Source organism: Ranitomeya imitator, chromosome 1 (assembly GCF_032444005.1).
Source record: "Ranitomeya imitator isolate aRanImi1 chromosome 1, aRanImi1.pri, whole genome shotgun sequence".
Lineage (NCBI taxonomy): Eukaryota > Metazoa > Chordata > Amphibia > Anura > Dendrobatidae > Ranitomeya > Ranitomeya imitator.
The window spans coordinates 895,529,308-895,549,876 of NC_091282.1; the positions used below are offsets into that span (position 1 = coordinate 895,529,308).

General features: G+C 42.7%; 1 protein-coding gene across 1 annotated transcript in view; it reads left to right on the forward strand.

Annotated features, from left to right (window-relative positions):
- GPAT3 (glycerol-3-phosphate acyltransferase 3) overlaps positions 1–16,927 on the forward strand; it is a 195,100-nt gene extending 178,173 nt beyond the window's left edge. The window contains exons 10-12 of the mRNA XM_069743260.1: positions 1,892–2,020; positions 11,060–11,139; positions 16,051–16,927. Of these exons, the coding sequence (XP_069599361.1) occupies positions 1,892–2,020; positions 11,060–11,139; positions 16,051–16,162 (321 nt within the window). The 3' untranslated portion in view covers positions 16,163–16,927. The remainder of the gene's footprint in view (positions 1–1,891; positions 2,021–11,059; positions 11,140–16,050) is intronic.
- Positions 16,928–20,569: the final 3,642 nt, after the last annotated feature.

Sequence of the window (20,569 nt, forward strand, 5' to 3'; positions counted from 1 at the left end):
ATGACTTTACACTTATTCCTACCAGTAATCCGTGAATAGAAAAGGAGATCATAATTATTACAGGCTGCCACTATATTCACAGATGATTCATTTTCTGTTGGAACAGCTCCATCTAATAGAACTGTTAAAAGGTCTGTGCACACACTGCAGAATTTCGTTGTTTTGTTGCATTTTTTTTCTGTGGAAATTTGTCACAAAACCCAAAGGGTTTTCTGATTCCAGCAAAGCGACTGAGAATCCTGAAGTCTCGTGCTCACTTTGCAGACTTGTGACTTGCAGATTTAAATCTACAGCATCAATTCTTTCAGAATTTTGCTGCAGGCTTCACTCATACTATTGCAATTCTAAGGGTGCACCAAGGGCCTGCTTTAAATGTTACGTACACCTTTATTATGCAAATTTTCATTTTTATTAATTTACGTATTATACGCTAAGTTATAGAGGATCTGTCACCAAGTCAAAAGTGACCAGTTTTTGCCCTTATTTTATTTCCGCTGCTCCCTGATAATTCTGCTTATTTTTTTTTCTAAATCCACCATACAGTTCCAGAGATATGGTCCTTTTTATTTAGTGTTAATTTTTATGGTCTTTATCAAGAATACGTTGCACACATGGTAATGATGGAGAACAGCTTCAAGCCCCACACAATCCTGTAAGCTACACCCCCTTGTAAAGATTATACAAATTTGCACTATATAGCAAGTATAGCAAGGTCCATATTCCTGAAAATTTATGGCCTAATTGAAAAGAAGAGTAAATAGCTGGATATTCAGGGGAGTAGGAGGAATAAGATGAGCAAAATCTGGCAATTTTTTTTTTTTTTGTGCACATTTCTGAATAGTCTTAATTTTAAAATGTACGCATTTTATTGCAGTATAGAAACAAATAGACAGCACCCTGGATACATAAAAAAACACATCCACCTACAAGAGAAAAATCTGAACTTGGATTAATCTGTAAACTGCATATCAAGGGAGTCTGAAAATAAAATGCAAATTGAAATGTAGTTGTTACATTTAGCCAGGGGTGTAACTACAACAGGTGCAGGGGTTGCAGGATGTATTTAGGCTACTTTCACACTAGCGTCGGAATCTCCCCATCGCAATGCGTCGGGCAGAGATTCCGACGCTAGCGTTTAACGCACTGCACAACGGAGGCAGCGGATGCATTTCTCCGGCGCATCCGCTGCCCCATTGTGAGGTGCGGGGAGGTGGGGGCGGAGTTCCGGCCGCGCATGCGCAGTCGGAAAAAACGGTCCGTCAAGAGCAAAAAACGTTACATGTAGCGTTTTTTGCTCCCGAAGGTCCGCCAAAGCACGACACATCCGTCGCACGACGGATGCGACGTGTGGCAATCCGTCGCAATGCGTCGTCAATACAAGTCTATGGGGGAAAAAACGCATCCTGCAAGCACTTTTGCAGGATGCGTTTTTTCTGCAAAACGACGCATTGTGACGGATTGCAGTGAAAGTAGCCTTATCTGAAAAGGGTTTTAGCCTTTGCTGTTAGTGGATGGGAAAGATTGTTGTGTATATACAGAGATGAGATTTAGCGATCTGTGAAATATCTACATTTAGCCCACGTTCATACGTCGAGTATTTGGTCAGTATTTTACATCAGTATTTGTAAGCCAAAACCAGGAGTGGGTGATAAATGCAGAAGTGGTGCATATGTTTCTATTATACTTTTCCTCTATTTGTCCCACTGCTGGTTCTGACTTAGAAATTCTGATGTGTAATACTGATCAAATACTCACCGTGTGATCTTGTCCTTTTGTTAGTTTTTGCATTTCCTTGTATATCAATCTGTAACAACATTGTTACATTTCAACATCTCCGGTTAAGTACCCAAATGCTGACATTTTAGAAATAGCTTTTTTTTCCTCTTTACAGTACGACCCTCAGTTTGGTGATGCATTTTGGAACAGCAGCAAATACACAATGGTGAAGTACCTTCTAAGAATGATGACAAGCTGGGCCATCAAATGCAACGTGTGGTACTTGCCTCCAATGACCAGACAGGTACAGTATATAACTCTTGACATGACTTGTTAATTAAAATGGTTTTAGAGGCTGAAATCTGGGAGCTATGGGTCTCCAGGACAGAGAGTCTCCAGCGCCAGCAGCTTCTTCCTCTGTTCAGCGGTCACGCGGTACCGCTCATTACAGGAATGAATATGCAGCTCCACCCCTATGGGAGTGGAGTCCATATTCATTACTTTAATGAGAAGTACCACGTGACCGCTGAACAGCGGTCAAAATAAACCAATAGGAAACCCTTCCTTTTGTTGACGGGTGCCAGCCGGTAGATCTTGGCTGGCGCACTATGCATGCGCCCGCCATTTTCTTTCCAGAAGAAGACACCGACAGTCAGGGGACAGGACCAGTGGATTCAGGAGGTTCGAGCGACATCGGGGGGGCTGGGGGGACCCCATTTCTCTCTTTTCTGATGCACTAGATCATATCAAATGAGAAATTAAATAGGAAATCAGACTTTTTTTTGTGGTCGATCTTATTCCGTGAATAATGGTGATCGCAACACTGGGATCGGTAAAAACCGACTAGAATCATGTTCTCCCACACTGGGGGGCACTATTATATTATTTCTCAGTGCTGTTAAAATGTGGTGCTGAGCAATAAGTACCCTTTACTGCCGCCGTTAAATGGCGTATCGACTGTCGTGAAGGGCTAAAGCCCAAGTTCTGAAATTCAGCCCCAAAGCACAATGCTGCGCATGCTTCACTGTGGGTATAGTGTTCTGTTGGTGATGCACAATGTTGGCTTTACACCAAACTTGCCCTTTAGAATTATGCACCAAAAGTTCAACCTTGATCTCATCAGACCATAACCTGTTTTTCCACATGCTTTTTTGCTTTTTGCAAACTTGTTGTAGGCTTTGGCAAAATATAGCCGGCTGACCTGTTTTTGTTTGTAAGAAAAGGCTGCCGTCTTGCCACCCTTTGCTACAGGCCAGACATATGAAGAATATGGGAGATTGACGTCACAAGCAGTACACAACCAGTCCTTGCCAAACATACCTGCAATTCCTTTAATGTTGCTATATGCCTCTTGCCAGCTTCCAGGACCCATTTTCTTGTCATCATTTTTTTAGGGACGTCCAGTTCCAGGTAATGTCACTGTTTTGCCACATTTAAACTGCTTCTTGATGATTCTTCGCAGTGTTCTATGGTATATCTAATGATAACTTTCAACAGTGAGATCCTTTAGCTGTGTTGTGAGTTTATAAGTTGTTTATGGACAGTGTTTTTTGCTGTAAAATGCACCTAAGGCTACTTTCACACTGGCGTTTTTTGCCAGACGTCGCAATGCGTCGTTTATGGCAAAAAACGCATCCTGCAAAGTTGTTTGCAGGATGTGTTTTTGCCCCATAGATTAACATTGGCGACGCATTGCGACGCTTTGCCACACGTCGCAACCGTCGTGCGACGGTTGCGCCGTGTTGTGGCGGACCGCCGGGAGCAAACAACGTTAAATGTAACACTTTTTGCTCCTGACGGACCGCTTTTTCTGCCCCCACCTCCCCACACCTCACAATGGGGCAGCGGATGCGCCGGAGAAATGCATCCCATGCACCCGTTGTGCAGTGCGTCAAACGCTAGCGTCAGAATCTCTGCCCGACGCATTGCGACAGGGAGATTCCGACGCTAGTGTGAAAGTAGCCTAAGAGAATGTCAGGAAAATCCTATTGGAACAGCTAAGCATTATATGGGGTTAATCAGAAGCACCTTAAATGATGGTAGAGCTGTACTAACTACTATTTTACATGAGATTAACTCTGGCTAATTCTAAACACAACCATGCCTCTGTTTATAAAATGTTAACTCCTATACAAGCTCATTATTTTAGTTTTTGTTATTAATTTCCCCTCTCCAAATGATTTCTGTTTGTTTCTCTAAGGATTTGTACAAATTATAGGTGACATTTAACCCCTTAACGACCGCCGATACGCCTTTTAACGGCGGCAGTTAAGGTTGCTTAAACCACAGCGCCGTTAATTACCGGCGCTGTGGAAAAAGTGAATAGCGCCCCCCCAGAGTCGGATTTTCTCTGGGGAGATCCCAGAGAACATGATTCAGGTTTTTTTTTATTGACCCCTGAGTTGCGATCGCCGGTAATTAACCGTTTACCGGCGATCGCAAAATCCCCCCAAAAAACACAATTTCCCTTTTAATTTCTCTATCCTCCGATGTGATCGCACATCAGAGGACAGAGAAATGGGGTCCCCGATAGCCCCCCGATACTCACCTGTCTCCCCCTCGTGGCTCCCGATGGGCGCCGCCATCTTTTTCAGGCAAAAAAATGGCGGGCGCATGCGCAGTGCACCCGCCGGCCGGCACCGGGGGGATCTTTGGGGTCTCGGCTGCTGGGGGTAGCCGAGACCCCAAAGAACATGATCGGGGTCGTTTTTTTCTGACCCCTGTTTTGCAATCGCCGGTAATTAACTGTTTACCGGAGGTCGCAAAAATAAAGCGATCTGTCATTCCCTGTCCTCTGATGTGATCGCACATCAGAGGACAGAGAAATAGGGGGATTCGGGGACCCTATTATACTTACCGGTGTCCCTGGGTCCTCCTGCATCCTCTCCTGCCCGCCGGCTTCTTCATGGGGAAAGAAAATGGCGGGCGCATGCGCAGTGCGCCTGCCATCTGCCGCCATCTGCCGGCTGGCAGGAGAAAGGAGTTGGGGCTAAAATTAGGGTTAGGGCTGGGGCTAAATTTAGGGTTAGGGTTGGGGTTAAATTTAGGGTTAGGGTTAGAGCTAGCGTTAGGCTTTTTTCACACTTGCGTCGGTACGGGCCGTTGCAATGCGTCGGCCCGACGTACCGACGCACGTTAGGAAAATTGTGCACAACGTGGGCAGCGGATGCAGCATCCGCTGCCCAGTCTATGTCCTGGGGAGGAGGGGGCAGAGTTACGGCCACGCATGCACGGAAATGGCGGATGCGACATACAAAAAAAAAGGTTACATTGAACGTTTTTTTGGGGGGACGACGGTCTGCCAAAACACAACAGATCCAGTGCATGACAGACGTGACGTGTGGCCATCCGTTCGCAATACAAGTCTATGGGCAAAAAAGGCATCCTGCGGGCACATTTGCAGGATCCGTTTTTTGTCCAAAACGACGGATTGCGACGGATGCTACACGACGCAAGTGTGAAAGTAGCCTTAGGGTTGGGGCTAAAGTTAGGGCTAGGGTTAGGGTTAAATTTAGGGTTAGGGTTGGGGCTAAATTTAGGGTTAGGGCTAAAGTTAGGGTTAGGGCTACCGTTGGGGCTAAAGTTAGGGCTAGGGTTGGAGCTAAAGTTAGGGCTAGGGTTGCGGCTAAAGTTAGGGCTAGGGTTGGAGCTAAAGTTAGGGCTAGGGTTGCGGCTAAAGTTAAGGTTAGAGTTGGGATTAGGGTTTGGATTAGGGTTGGTATTAGGGTTATGTTTGGGATTAGGGTTAAGGTTAGGGTTGGGATTAGGGTTAGGGGTGTATTGGGATTAGGGTTAGGCTTGAGGTTAGGGTTGAGATTAGGATTAGGGGTGTGTTGGATTTAGGGTTTTAATTAGGGTTATGGTTAGGGTTGAGATTAGGGTTGTTTTGGGGTTAGGGTTGTGATTATCGTTAGGGTTGTGATTAGGATTATGGATCGGGTTTGGATTAGGGTTAGGGGTGTGTTGGGGTTAGGGTTGGAGTTAGAATTGGGGGGTTTCCACTGTTTAGGTACATCAGGGGATCCCCAAACACAACAGTCAATTTTGCGCTCAAAAAGTCAAATGGTGCTCCCTCCCTTCCGAGCTCTGCCATGCGCCCAAACAGTGGGTTACCCCCACATATGGGGTACCAGTATACTCAGGACAAATTGGACAACAACTTTTGAGGTCCAATTTCTCTTGTTACCCTTGTGAAAATAAAAACTTGGGGGCTAAAAAATCTTTTTTGTGGAAAAAAAATATTTTTTATTTTCACAAATCTGCATTATAAACTTCTGTGAAGCACTTGGGCATTCAAAGTACTCATCACATATCTAGATAAGTTCCTTGGGGGGTCTAGTTTCCAAAATGGGATCACTTGTGGGGGGTTTCTACTGTTTAGGTACATCAGGGGCTCTGCAAACGCAACATAACGCCCGCAGACCATTCTATCAAAGTCTGCATTCCAAAACAAGGCTCCTTCCCTTCCGAGCTATGCCGTGCGCCCAAACAGTGGTTTACCCCCACATATGGGGTACCAGCATACTCAGGACAAATTGTACAACAACTACTGGGGTCCAATTTCTCTTGTTACCCTTGTGAAAATAAAAACTTGGGGGCTAAAAAAATCTTTTTTGTGGAAAAAAAAATATTTTTTATTTTCACGACTCTGCATTATAAACTTCTATGAAGCACCTGGGGGTTTAAAGTGCTCACCACACATCTAGATAAGTTCCTTAAGGGGTCTAGTTTCCAAAATAGTGTCACATGTGGGGGGGTTTCCACTGTTTAGGCACATCAGGGGCTCTCTAAACGTGACATGGCATCCAATCTCAATTCCAGCCAATTCTGCATTGAAAAAGTCAAACGGCGCTCCTTCACTTCCAAGCTCTGCGATGCGCCCAAACAGTGGTTTACCCCCACATTTGGGGTATCGGCGTGTTCAGGAGAAATTGCACAACAAAATTTATGGTTACATTTTTGTTTTTACACATGTGAAAATAAAATAAAATGGTTCTGAATTAAAATTTTGCAAAAAAAAGTTAAATGTTCATTTTTTTCCTTCCACATTGTTTCAGTTCCTGTGAAGCACGTAAAGGGTTAATAAACTTCTTGAATGTGGTTTTGAGAACCTTGAGGGGTGCAGTTTTTAGAATGGTGTCACACTTGGTTATTTACGATCATATAGACCCCTCAAAATGACTTCAAATGTGATGTCGTCCCTAAAAAAAAAATGTTTTGTAAAAATGAGAAATTGATGGTAAACTTTTAACCCTTATAACTCCCTAACAAAAAAAATTTTTGTTTCCAAAACTGTGCTGATGTAAAGTAGACATGTGGAAAATGTTATTTATTAACTATTTTTTGTGACATATCTCTCTGATTTAAGGGCATAAAAATACAATGTTTGAAAATTGCAAAATTTTTAAAATTTTCGCCATATTTCCGTTTTTAATATCCGAAAAATGTTACCACTAACAGGAAGTACAATATGTCACGAAAAAACAATCTCCGAATCAGCGGGATCCGTTAAAGCGTTCCAGAGTTATAACCTCATAAAGTGACAGTGGTCAGAATTGTAAAAATTGGCTCGGTCATTAAGTACCAAATTGGCTCTGTCACTAAGGGGTTAAAGGTGGAAAAAGGTCTGAAATGATTCTTGTTGATATATTTTTTTTTTACATGACAAACTGGTACTTTCCCAGGGGTGTGTTTGGCTTAGGCCTCTTTCACACTTCAGTTGTTTGGCGTCAGTCACTACCGATATAGTGACGGATTGACGGATCCGTCACAATTGTTGAGAAAACGGTTCTAACGGATCCATTTTTTTTGACGGATCCGTTACTTGGGGGTTGTCTGGGAAAAGTATCTACTTTTTGGAGCATGCGCAATTGAAAAAACGGATTGGGGCGACGGATCCGCCGAAAAAACTGTTGCGGCGGATCCATCGCCCATAGGCGGCCATTCTATGGAATGGCGGACGCGATGGATCCGTCGCGATCCGCCATTTCGGCGTTGACAAAAAACGTTTCAATGTCCGTCTATTTTCAGAAAACGTCCGCCAAATTTCCACGGATCCGTCGCATGGCGGATGGAACGGACGACCATCCGTCACAATCCGTCGCTAATGCAAGTCTATGGGAAAATAACGGATCCGTCAAAAAAAATTGACGGATCCGTTATTTGAGGAAAATGGCGGTTTTAGACTGACGCCAAACTACTGAAGTGTGAAAGAGGCCCTAGACAACATTGATGATGACATGCTCTATCAGGGCACTTTTACACATGTATTGTTGACTCAGTGGTCTGTGCCTGGCTTTACTTTGGTTATTGGTGGGCATTTTCCATTCATGTCTTGTATATAAAATAAAAACAATAAAAAAAACCCTAAGACTATAATAGGATGTATAAATATACAGTAGCTGGCGAGCAGAAAAGCTAAATAAGTTGTTACCTGGGAATAAATTTTATAAATAGGTGATGCTAACCTGGAAGAGTTATACCCACACAACAATAAGGCTGGGTTCACACTTTGCGGTTTTTACCGCGGAACGCCGCTATTTTGATGCTGCGGGTCCGCAGCAGTTTCCATAGCGTTTCCATTTACATGTAAACCCTATGGAAACCGCAAACCGCTGTGCACATGCTGCGGGAAAAACCGCGCAGAAACGCAGCGGTTTAAAACCCGCAGCATGTCACTTCTTTGTGCAGAATCGCAGCGATTCTGCACCCATAGGAATGCATTGAACCACTTACTTCCCGCATGGGGCTGTGCCCACGTTGCGGGAAGTAAGCGGCTAATGTGCGGTTCCTACCTGGGGTGGAGGAGAGGAGACTCTCCTCCAGGCCCTGGGAACCATATTTGGGGTAAAAAAAAGAATAAAAATAAAAAATCATGTAATACTCACCTCTCAGCGCTGCACGCGGCCGTCCGGTCAGAGTTGCTGTGCGACCAGGACCTGCGGTGACGTCGCGGTCACATGACCGTGACGTCACGAAGGGTCCTTCTCGCACAGCATCTTTGGAACCGGACCGCCGGGTGCAGCGTCAAGGAGATCCGGACATCAGAGGGTGAGTATAACCAATTTTTATTATTTTTAACATTACTATTGATGCTGCATATTGCTGCATATGCAGCATCAATAGTATAGGCGGAAACCCGCAGCGGAAACCGCGGAACAAACCGCGATAAATCTGCAGGGAGAACCGCAGTGGTTTTGCCCTGCAGATTTATCAAATCCGCTGCGGGAGAACCCGCAGAGGGACGCCGCAAAGTGTGAACATGGCCTTAAGGAGCATGAATATCTAGCTGCTGCAGATCCACAGGTAATCTGACTGATACCAAGGAGATGGGAGAAAAAAATGTGGAGTTTTCTGTGCTACTTTTTTACAACAGAGAATTTTTTTTTACCTCTCTGTGCGCTTTTGTGTCTTCAATTTCTTTGGTGGTGTGAACAGGTTTCTACAGACTTGTTCTCTGTTCAAGTAGCCCATGTGTTTTTGGTTTTATCATTGTTCTCTTGTTTCTACAAGACTGGGGAGTCCACCACTCCTCTGTGGGTCATTTGCATTGTAGCTGTTCCATCTCGCATGTTCTACATGGATATTTTCTCTCTGAGCCCTGTTCATACAGGTACTATACAGATGATCAGGTTTTTAAATTCATCAGATAGGGATTATATACATTAGACAGGACTGCTCTATTATGGGTATACCATGGCGATTGGTGGAGCAGCTTAACATACTTTTTTTTGCAAAAAAACGTATTAACTAAATACCCTGTATTTTTTCATTTTTTGACTAGCACTTGCTTATTTACTGTGACTTTTTTACAACAGAGTATTTTTTTACCTCTCTGTGCGCTTTTGTGTCTTCAAGTTCTTTGGTGGTGTGAACAGGTTTCTACAGACTTGTTCACTGTGCAAGCAGCCCATGTGTTTTTGTTTTTGACTTTAATAAGATGTATAAATATACAGTAGCTGGTGAGCAGAAAAGCTAGATAAGTTGTTACCTGGGAATAAATTTTATAAATAGGTGATGCGGTTAGCATCAGGTAGAGTTATAAAGACAAAACACATGGCACTCAAGGATCCTGTGTGGTGCACAAGTCAGGTTTCCAGCCCGTCAACTAAATAATAAATCACTTGGCACTCAGAGGGTTTTTGTCAAGATGAAAGGTGAACATCCCATTTATTTGTGCATCCAGTTCAAAGATTTTAAACGTTTTCGGTAAAATCACAAGACCTTCATCAGAAATATCTTTAACAAAACTGGAAGCAATAAAACAAGGGGGTATGTGAGCCTTGGTAGCCTGGGATGGAGAGTGCACCTGGAGCGTCTCGGGGATCCTGGAGCGAAAACTTGAGGGAGAGCGCTAGAGAAAAGGCGTATATTCGCCGCTATAGATGGCGCTTGCAATGCCAGGTCCGTGGCGCCGTGTAGGGTGCTCCCGGGATCCCTGAGACGCTCCAGGTGCATTTGACCGAAAACGTTTAAAATCTTTGAACTGGATGCACAAATAAATGGGATGTTCACCTTTCATCTTGACAAAAACCCTCTGAGTGCCAAGTGATTTATTATTATCTGGTAGAGTTATACCCACACAACAATAAAGGAGCATGAAAATCTAGCTGCTGCAGATCCACAGGTCATCTGACTGATACCAAGGAGATGGGAGAAAAAAATGTGGAGTTTTCTGTGCTACTGATGAGTGGAAATGAGGATCCAAAGCCAGGAAATGTATAAATGTGACTTTCAATAAACGCATTTCGAAGTACACTCACTTCTTTCTCAGGATATAGCATGTGTTTTTTTTTTTTTTATAAAATAATAAAAAAAAAAACGTAATCAATAGTATAAAATTTCTACAGCTTTTCCCACAAAATAAAGGTACGGTATCTGAAAACAAATGAATATTTATTTTAAATGTTTTCATTGTGAAAATGTATTTCTACAAATCAACAGCAATAAGGAACTGAAATTGCTGTTAATGGAAAACTCAGGATTTTGAAAACATTTCTCAAAGCAGATAATTAAAACCGCAAAATAAACTAAACTATCTTGGTGAATCACCCTTTATTCCTGTGATAGCCATGCTCCCATGGCTGCTGCAGTGATGCAAGCACAATACTTCTGACTTGAGATTAATTGCCTGCAGTGGTCATCTGCTCATGGTCATCTGCAAATGGTCCGCATGTCATCCCTGTAGAACTGTTAACAGGTACTGGCAAAAACACCAAAGCACTAGATAATTTACAAGTGGATTTTTTCATTATTTTATCACTTTCTTTGCATTGAGCAAATTCTTTAAAAATCTTGAACAATTCTGAACAGTGTCTTAAGGCCATTGGTTTTATGATTTCAGGAGAATGAAGATGCTGTTCAGTTTGCTAACAGAGTTAAATCTGCCATTGCAAAACAAGGCGGACTGATTGAACTACCATGGTAAGTGTCCAGTTCTTTCTAATTTTAAGTTTACCTTCAAATACCTACCAACTTCTGCTTAATATTGCACTTGAAGAGTCCAGTAACCACATTTATCACAATTTCTGTAATGTACAGGTATTTCTCACAAAATTAGAATTTCAAAAAGTTAATTTAGCAAAGCTTCTTTAGAAATGACTAGTGATGAGCGAATATACTCGTTACTCGAGATTTCTCGATCATGCTCGGGGGTCCTCCGAGTATTTTTTAGTGCTCATAGAGTTAATTTTTCTTGCCGCAGCTGGATGATTTACATCTGTTAGCCAGCATAAGTACATGTAGGGGTCGCCTGGTTGCTAGGGAATACCCCCCAGTAGTTTTAGGCTGATCTCTTGCCTTACTCATGATTAACCCCTTCCCGACTTGTGATGCCACGTAGGCGTCATGAAAGTCGATGACCTGTGACGCCTATGTGGTGTCATGAAGGAATCGCGTCCCTGCAGATCGGGTGAAAGGGTTAACTCCAGTTTCACTCGATTTGCAAGGGGAGTGGTACTTCAGCCCAGGGGGGGTGGCTTTGCCCCCATGTGGCTACGATCGCTCTGATTGGCTGTTTCACTTTCAACAGCCAATCAGAGCAATTTGTAATATTTCACTTATGAAACTTGTGAAATATTACAATCCAGCCATGGCCGATGCTGTAATATCATCGGCCATGGCTGAAAACCGCGATCTGCCCCCTCCACCAACTGACAGCGGCGATCTGCCGCCGCTGTCAGTCTTTCCTCCTCTCCTTTCTGTGCTCCGCTGCCCTCCTCTCCCCTCCGTCCTGTCCGGCGCCCCCTGCTCTCCGATCCCACCCCCGTAACTCTGGAGTCCCAGGGTCCCTCCCAATGTCCGTCCGGCATCTAGGATGGGTGCCGCCATGTTCCAAAATGGCGGGCGCATGCATAGTGTGCCCGCCGAATCTGCCGGCAGATTCATTACAGTTACATTTTGATCACTGTGATAGGTTATATCACAGTGATCAAAATAAAAAAATAGTAATTAAAGCCCCCCCTTTTGACCCCCATAGGTTGGGAAAATAATGAAATAAATAAAATATATTTATTTTTATTTTTCCACTAGGGTTAGAGCTAAGGTTAGAACTAGGGTTAGGGCTAGGGTTAGGGTTGCAATCAGGGTTAGGGTTAGAATTAGGGTTAGGGTTGCAATTAGGGTTAGAATTGGACTATATGCACATGGTGCGGATTTGGCTGTGGATCCGTGGCAGTTTTCCATCATATTACAGTACCATGTAAACCTATGGGAAACCAAATCCGCTGTGCCCATGGTGCGGAAAATACCGTGCGGAAACGCTGCGTTGTATTTTCCGCAGCATGTCAATTCTTTTTGCGGATTCCGCAGTGTTTTACACCTGTTCCTCAATAGGAATCCGCAGGTGAAATCCGCACAAAAAACACTGGAAATCCGCGTTAAATTCGCAGTGCGTTCTACCTGTGGATTTTTCAAAAACTGTGCTGAAAATTCCGCACACGAATCCACAATGTGGGCACATAGCCTAAGGGTTAGGGATGGAACTAGAGTTAGGGTTGGAATTAGGGTTAGGGTTGGAATTAGGGTTAAGATTAGGGTTAGGGGTGTGTTGGGGTTAGGGTTAGGCTTATGGTTAGGGTTATGGTTAGGGTTGGGATTAGGGTTGGTTGTGTGTCGGGGTTGGGATTGGGGTTAGAGTTGTGATTATGGTTATGGCTAGAGTTGGGATTAGGGTAGGGGTGTGTTGGAGTTAGAATTGAGGGGTTTCCACTGTTTAGGCACATCAGGGGGTCTCCAATCATGACATGGCGCCACCATTGATTCCAGCCAATCATGCATTCAAAAAGTCAAAAGTCCCTTCCTTCCGAGCCCCGGAAACAGTGGTTTACCCAAACATATGGGGCATAAGCGTACTTAGGAAAAATTGTACAACAATTTTGGGGGTCTAATTTCTCCTGTTACCCTTGGAAAAATAAAAAAATGGGGGCTAAAATATTTTTGTGGGGAAAAAAATTATTTTTTATTTTCACAGCTCTGCATTATAAAATTCTGTGAAGCACTTGGGGGTTCAAAGTGCTCACCACAAATCTAGATAAGTTCCCTGGGGGGTCTAGTTTCCAAAATGGGGTCAATTGTGGGGGGTTTCTACTGTTTAGGCACATCAGGGGCTCTGCAAATGCAACGTGACGCCCGCAGACCATTCCATCAAAATCTGCATTCCAAAACATCACTACTTCCCTTCCGAGCTCTGCCATGTGCCCAAATAGTGGTTTACCCCCACATATGGGGTATGAGCTTACTCAGGACAAACTGGACAACAACTTTTCGGGTCCAATTTCTCCTGTTACCCTTGTGTAAATAACAAATTGGGGGCTAAAAAATAATTTTTGAGGAAAGAAAAATGATTTTTTATTTTCATGGCTCTGCGTTATAAACTTCAGTGGAGCACTTGGGGGCTCAAAGTGCTCATCACACATCTAGATGACTTCCTTGGGGGGTCTAGTTTCCAAAATGGAGTCACTTGTGGGGGAGTTCAAATGTTTAGGCACACAGGGGCTCTCCAAACGCAGCATGGTGACCGCTAACGATTGGAGCTAATTTTTTATTCAAAAAGTCAAATGGCGCTCCTTCCCTTCCGAGTCTTGCCGTGTGTCCAAACAGTGGTTTACCCCCACATGTGAGGTATCGGTGTACTCAGGAAAAATTGTTCAACACATTTTAAGATCCTCTTTATCCTGTTATCCATGTAAAAACAAAAAAATTGAGGCTAAAAGAATTTTTTTGTGAAAAAAAGTACTTTTTTCATTTTTACGGATACATTTGTTAAGTACCTGGGGGTTGAAAGTGCTCACCATGCATCTAGATAAGTTCCTTGGGGGGTCTAGTTTCCAAAATGGTGTCACTTGTGGGGGAGCTCCAATCTTTAGGCAACCAGAGGGGCTCTCCAAACACGACATGGTGTCCGCTAAAGATTGGAGCCAATTTTTCATTCAAAAAGTCAAATGGCGCTCCTTCCCTTCCGAGCCTTGCTGTGTGTACAAACAGTGATTCCCGCCCACATATGGGGTATCGGCGTACTCAGGACAAATTGTACAACAACTTTCAGGGTTCAGTTTATCCTTTTACCCTTGGGAAAATAAAAAATTGTTGCTAAAAGTTCATTTTTGTGACTAAAAAGTTGAATGTTCATTTTTTCCTTCCATGTTGCTTCTGCTGCTGTGAAGCACCTGAAGGGTTAATAAACTTCTTGAATGTGGTTTTGAGCACTTTGAGGGGTGCAGTTTTTAGAATGGTGTCACTTTTGGGTATTTTCATCTATACAGACCCCTCAAACTGACTTCAAATGTGAGGTGGTCCCTAAACAAATGGTTTTGTAAATTTTGTTGTAAAAATCAGAAATCGCTAGTCAAATTTTAACCCTTATAACTTCCTAGCAAAAAAACATTTTGTTTCCAAAATTATGCTGATGTAAAGTAGACATGTGGGAAATGTTATTTATTAACTATTTTGTGTCACATAACTCTCTTGTTTAACAGAATAAAAATTCAAAATTTGAAAATTGCAAAATTTTCGCCAAATTTCCATTTTTTTTCACAAATAAACGCAAAAATTATCGACCTAAATTTACCACTAACATGAAGCTCAATATGTCACGAAAAAACATCCTCAGAATCGCTAGGGTCCGTTGAAGCGTTCTTGAGTTATTACCTCATAAAGGGACACTGGTCAGAATTGCAAAAAATGGCCAGGTCATTAAGGTCAAAATAGGCTGGGTCATGAAGTGGTTAAGGATACCACACGAGGTGAGGTTTTGCATGATGCCCCTGATCGATGTCGATTGACAGTCATTTTGTATATCTTCCATTTTCTTACTATTGCACCAACAGTTGTCTCCTTCTCACCCAGCATCTTACTTATGGTTTTGTAGCCGTTCCAGCTTTGTGCAGGTCTATGATCTTGTCCCTGACATCCTCATACAGCTCTTTGGTCTTGCCCATGTTGTAAGAGGTTAGTCTAACTGATTATAAAAGACTCCTGTTCACAGACTCAATATTAAAGGTGACTATGTAAGACAGCTGACTTTAATGCAGGTAACAAGTTGATTAGGAGCGTCTAACTGGTCTGTAGGAGCAAGAACTCTTAATGGTTGGAAGGGTATCAAATACTTATTTCTCACTGCAAAACGCAAATAAATATATATAATTTATACAATGATTTTTATGGATTTTATTTTTTGATATTCCATTTCTCAATGTTAAAATTAACCTACCCGTAAAATTATAGACAGTTCATGTATTTGACAGTGGGCAAACTTACAAAATCAGCAAGGGATTTCCCCGACTGTATTTCACAGAAGAGTTTTTGCTGCTTTAGCTTTAATATAAAAAAAAAATCCTATAGAAAATGCCCAATTTTTTTTTCATGAAAACATGGGTTAAGGAAAAGGACAAACCTCTTGCTTGTATCTTCTCCTTTGTGTCTGAAAAACTGATGAACAGGTCAATCATAGACCATTCTTATCCTGTGGATTTTCACGTGCCTGTATACTTTAGATAGACGTTGGCCAAGTTATCCCTCCAGATTCCACCATACACAATAATGCTTGACTTGTCTAAATGTTTTGAAATGGGGGGAGAGAGGACAAATGTGCTGATAAACACAGGAATAAACAGCAACAAAACAGGAATAAATTATTGGATTCAAACTTCTCATTCCTAATCTCCCCCCAACGTCATCAGTCAGCAGAATGTTGGGAGCATCCTATATGCATTATATGGTCAGCTGATATCTGTGGGATCTGTTGGCTTTAATCTAAAGTATGTAGTTTTACATGAATCGTTCTTGCAACCAGAATTCATCAACCATTATCTTTTTACTTTTTTACTATGTTTTTAGGGATGGTGGCCTGAAAAGAGACAAAGTGAAAGATTCATTCAAGGAAGAGCAGCAGAAGAACTACAGTAAAATAATTTCAGGAGAAAATTATGTATTTCAGAGGGAAATCTGATCAATGCCATGACTAAAGAATTTTCGTAGATTCAAAGGATACGCAATTTTTTTTCGTTCTCCTCCCCCCCCCCCATTCACCCGATGGCCTTGCACCTTTTTCCAGACATCCGTCCTCTCATTCCGTCCTCTCATTAGGTGGTCTCCTTTCTTTTTTTTACTTGGAGAGCGGACTATATCTAGGAAGGCTGTACCTATTCAACCCATGAAACTGAGTGAAGAGTTTCTTAGATAATTATATTGGCTAATGTTGAGTAAGGAAACTATTTTGCTATAATGGATACTTTTGGTTAAAGGGAACCTGTGAGGATGATTTTACTAATTAGACCAGTGATATAGGAGTATGGTCAGAAGGACAACAATAAATAGTACACCCATCTTGTAGTAATCTGACATGCCATTACTGAGTAATCGAGCTTGGAAGCCTGGAAGTGCATTGGGCGTGTGTTAATATTTTTCTAATGCATCAACACAACTCAAAAGCCCTGACTATTTTGAATGTTTACTCAAACCTTGATTTTTTTATTTTTTTTATTTTTTTAGTGCTAGGAATATTACAGAAATCAAGGTTTTAATTTTTCACTGTAGTTCCACTTCCAATGCAACTAACTTAATTAGTATAATTGTCCTCTAAGGTTCAGTTACGATATCAGGAATATGATTGATTGCTTTAGTAGATCCCAGTTCAATGCTGGTTTATTTGTGTGCACTAGGTAATCACTGTTACCAAAAGCCAGATACCTAAAATGAATTGAAATGAACTATGTTCTCTGTGTGATTTTTTTTTTTTTTTTTTCCAAGGTTGTAAGTAAAAAATTCATTGTTCAATAAGTATGCTTTTGTATCTATTATTAGGTTCTTACAAGGCTTTGGCCTCCATTTATCACCCTGGGGGTGATTTGTCAAAGTGTTTCTGCCAAAATACTGGCGTAAAACGCTTTGAAAAGTGACACATTTTTTGCGCAACACAGAGATGGCATTGCCAGGGCAGGACACAGGGTGTAGCTATGCCTGCCTGTCAAGTTCTGTAAATGTGGTATAGTTTTTTTACACATGAAATTCCACTTAATGACTGGAATAGCATTTCTGGCACGATGGATGGAGGTGTACAACACTGAGAAGATGCTCTGAATTCATTAAGTGGCGTGTGCCCCTCACTGAATTCAGTGCATTGTACTTCATTAAATGCTTTATTCAGACTGATATGAGCAACCCCAATAGTTTGCTTTACAGGAGTATTTCAGCTTTAGCAGCAAAGTTTATATACATTCATTGTATAATGAAAAGGTATACACATTTTCAATAATCTTTTCTGCAGTCATACTTTGGGAAGTTTTTCTTCCCCCAAGGTATAAGAATTTGTCTTGGACATATAAATGACACCCAGCTGTAAATCTCTATACTACATGAGACCAGTCTCACACGTCCAAATAATTCCGGTATCGGAGTTATCCGTGTCCGTGTGCTCACGTGGCACATCAGTGTGGCACATGTGCGGCAGCCTTATGCCGCCTGAGGACCACACGGACCGTGCAGGAGAGACAGCGCTGTCCCCTGCGTGTGGTGCTGAAGGCGGCATTCATCTCTTCTCCCCTGCAGCGCTCGCTGGAGAGAAGGGATGAAAAATCAAGTTTATTGTTAAAAATAAAGTTTGGGGTCACCTCCCGCCTCCCACCACTCCCCACCCCCGCGCGCCCGCCCGCTTGCAGAGAAATACTCACCCAGCTCCCGCGATGCCTCCTCTCAGTGCTGGCAGCTTGTCCTGTGTGAGCGGTCACGTGGTACCGCTCATTACAGTGATGAATATGCGGCTCCACCCCTATAGGAGGCGGGCGGGCGCGTGGGGAGTGGTGGGAGGCGGGAGATGACCCCAAACTTTATTTTAAACAAAAAAACTTGATCTTTCATCCCTTCTCTCCTGCAAGCGCTGCTTCCAGCCGAGCAGGACAGAATGGATGAATGCCGACTTCAGTGCCACACGCCGGGGACAGCGCTTAACGGTAGCGCTGTTTCTCCTGCGGTGGTACGTGCACACGGAGGAGAGTGCATACTGATCTCCATGTGAACGTGTGCCGGACGCTTTGCGGACTGTGCTGCCGGAGAAAAACGGACATGTCTCCGTGTTTTACAAACGGTCCGTGAAAACACGCAGGCGTATGCATAGACCGATTCATTTGAATGGGTCTACATGTGTCAGTGTCTCTGGTACGTGAGAAAACTGTCACTATACGTACCGTAGCCACTGATGTGTGAAACCGGCCTTATAGTTATCAGCGCTGTGTCTTGGAATGAGCCGTGCCCCCCAGGTTGATCACATGATCAGGCAAGGTTTTTATCCCCGGTTGTAAAAAAATAATGGTTTCCATTGAATGACTGAAGTTGCAATACCCCTTTATTAGAGTACTTGAGCATGATGTGGCAAAGCTGTTGGAATTGAATATATGATTTAGGCCGGGATCACACATGCGAGAAACACGTCCGTGTCTAGCATGTGAAATCCCTCCTCTGGCGCCGGCACTCCAGAGCGGAGCGTGCAGCCGCATAGCAACACATGGAGCCGCACGCTCCGCTCTGAAGTGCTGGCACCAGAGCTTGGATTTCACATGTGAGACACGGACGTGTTTCTCGCATGTGTGATCCCGGCCTAACAGACCAAGCCCATAAAAACCACCTGTATCTTCCATATCAGTGCTAAGTCATGATATATGTTCATTGTTTGTTTTTATGCTGTGACGTAATTGCAGTGGATCACGTGCATTGTGGTCTAGCACCCTAAATCTTTGGGCCCTATTTATTAATGTACATTCCATTCTTACTGCAAGGGTGTGGTCGGGTTAGATGCAACAAATTCATTAACAGGAGTATGACACTCAATGAATTCAGCGCATCTTGGTGTCATTGACCTGAAGAATCAAGTTACAGGTGATTTATACCACACAATGAATGCTATAAATAAAACCCAGCCAGCAACATCAGGGTTTAGTTTAATAATTTCACTACACTTGGAATTTCTTCTCCCTGTTTTTTTGGTTCATTTATATGATTCAAATGGTGTTATTTAACACAACAACTCATCCAATTAAACACAAGCCCGCGCATTACTTGGTCAACAGAAAAAAAAAATGTAGATGCAGACACAAAAATTAGTCCGTTTGGCAAGGGTTCAATTTTTTTTTTTTAAAATTGAATACTGTATTTCCCCATGTAAAATAAAAAGAGCTACTCCTCTCCTTCACAGGTGCCGTTCCAGTGATGTCGCCGCCTTGTTTCTCTGGACTCACGTTCGCATTGCAGCCAGTTGGCGGTCACTAATAGGTTGCTTTGCCCGCACTTCCTTTAGATGAACGGAAGTGATTGTGAGAATTAAATATAGTATTCAAGAAGGGTCTGTGCTAATAGTGGGCAACCCCTTCAAGGCCAAATTCATATGTCCATATTGGAAAACCAGAAGAGTTGCATCCACAAATTGTGGATATGACTGCCTCCATGTTCTTGTCTATTGTGGGCAGATGCCGTAGCTGCCTCCTACATTGCATTCTTTTGGTCTATGAAAACAGCCCAAACTGGTGATGCTGCATTTTATTTTATTTTTTCACACAATCTGTCCACGTAGAACATTGGCTATGTGTACTAGCACACAAGCCAGTTCATCTGAATAAACGCTAAGGGTTACTTTAAGAAACACTAATCTAACAGAAGGGATCTACTAAGCTTCTGTATCCATCTTCAGAGTTTCAAGGTGAAAATACTTTGCCATGCTATATACTCCTGTGAAATTGTGAGTTGGTGGAATTGGTCACGACTGAGGCTTATGGACTGTACTAGTTAATGATTTACATGATCATTTTGTAACTGAAGAAAAAAAAAAGCCATCCAATTTTGAAGTTCTACATTGGAAGCCTATTAACTCAATGTTTTTTTTTTTTTATGAGAATCTACAATGGACTATTCGGCAATAAATTATTTAAAACCTTAAAGGGAATGTGTCATGTCAAAAAACCACTATTAACCTCCAGATATCTGGTTAATCTGCAGGTTAATGGCACAGTCTAAAGCTGTGCAACCGCCATCATGAACTCTCTTCCTACTGGAAGCCTCCAGCTTCGGCTTCCGCTCTGTACATAGTGAGCAGGGACACTTAACCACGCCTTGACACTGACTGACAGTTCACTAATCTTGGCATCTGTGCACAGCTCGCTGTCAGTCAGTGCTGGGGCATCCTTACAGCCACTACTCACTGTAGTGAGCGGTGACTGAAGCCGAGCTTCTATGACTGATACCTGGAGGCTGCCAGGAGGAATAAAATTAATTTACTTCTGGCAGCTGGGCTTCCAGTGTGGCTGCATGACTTCAGAACACTATTAACCTGCATGCAGATTAACCCAATATCTGAAGGTTAATAGCATTT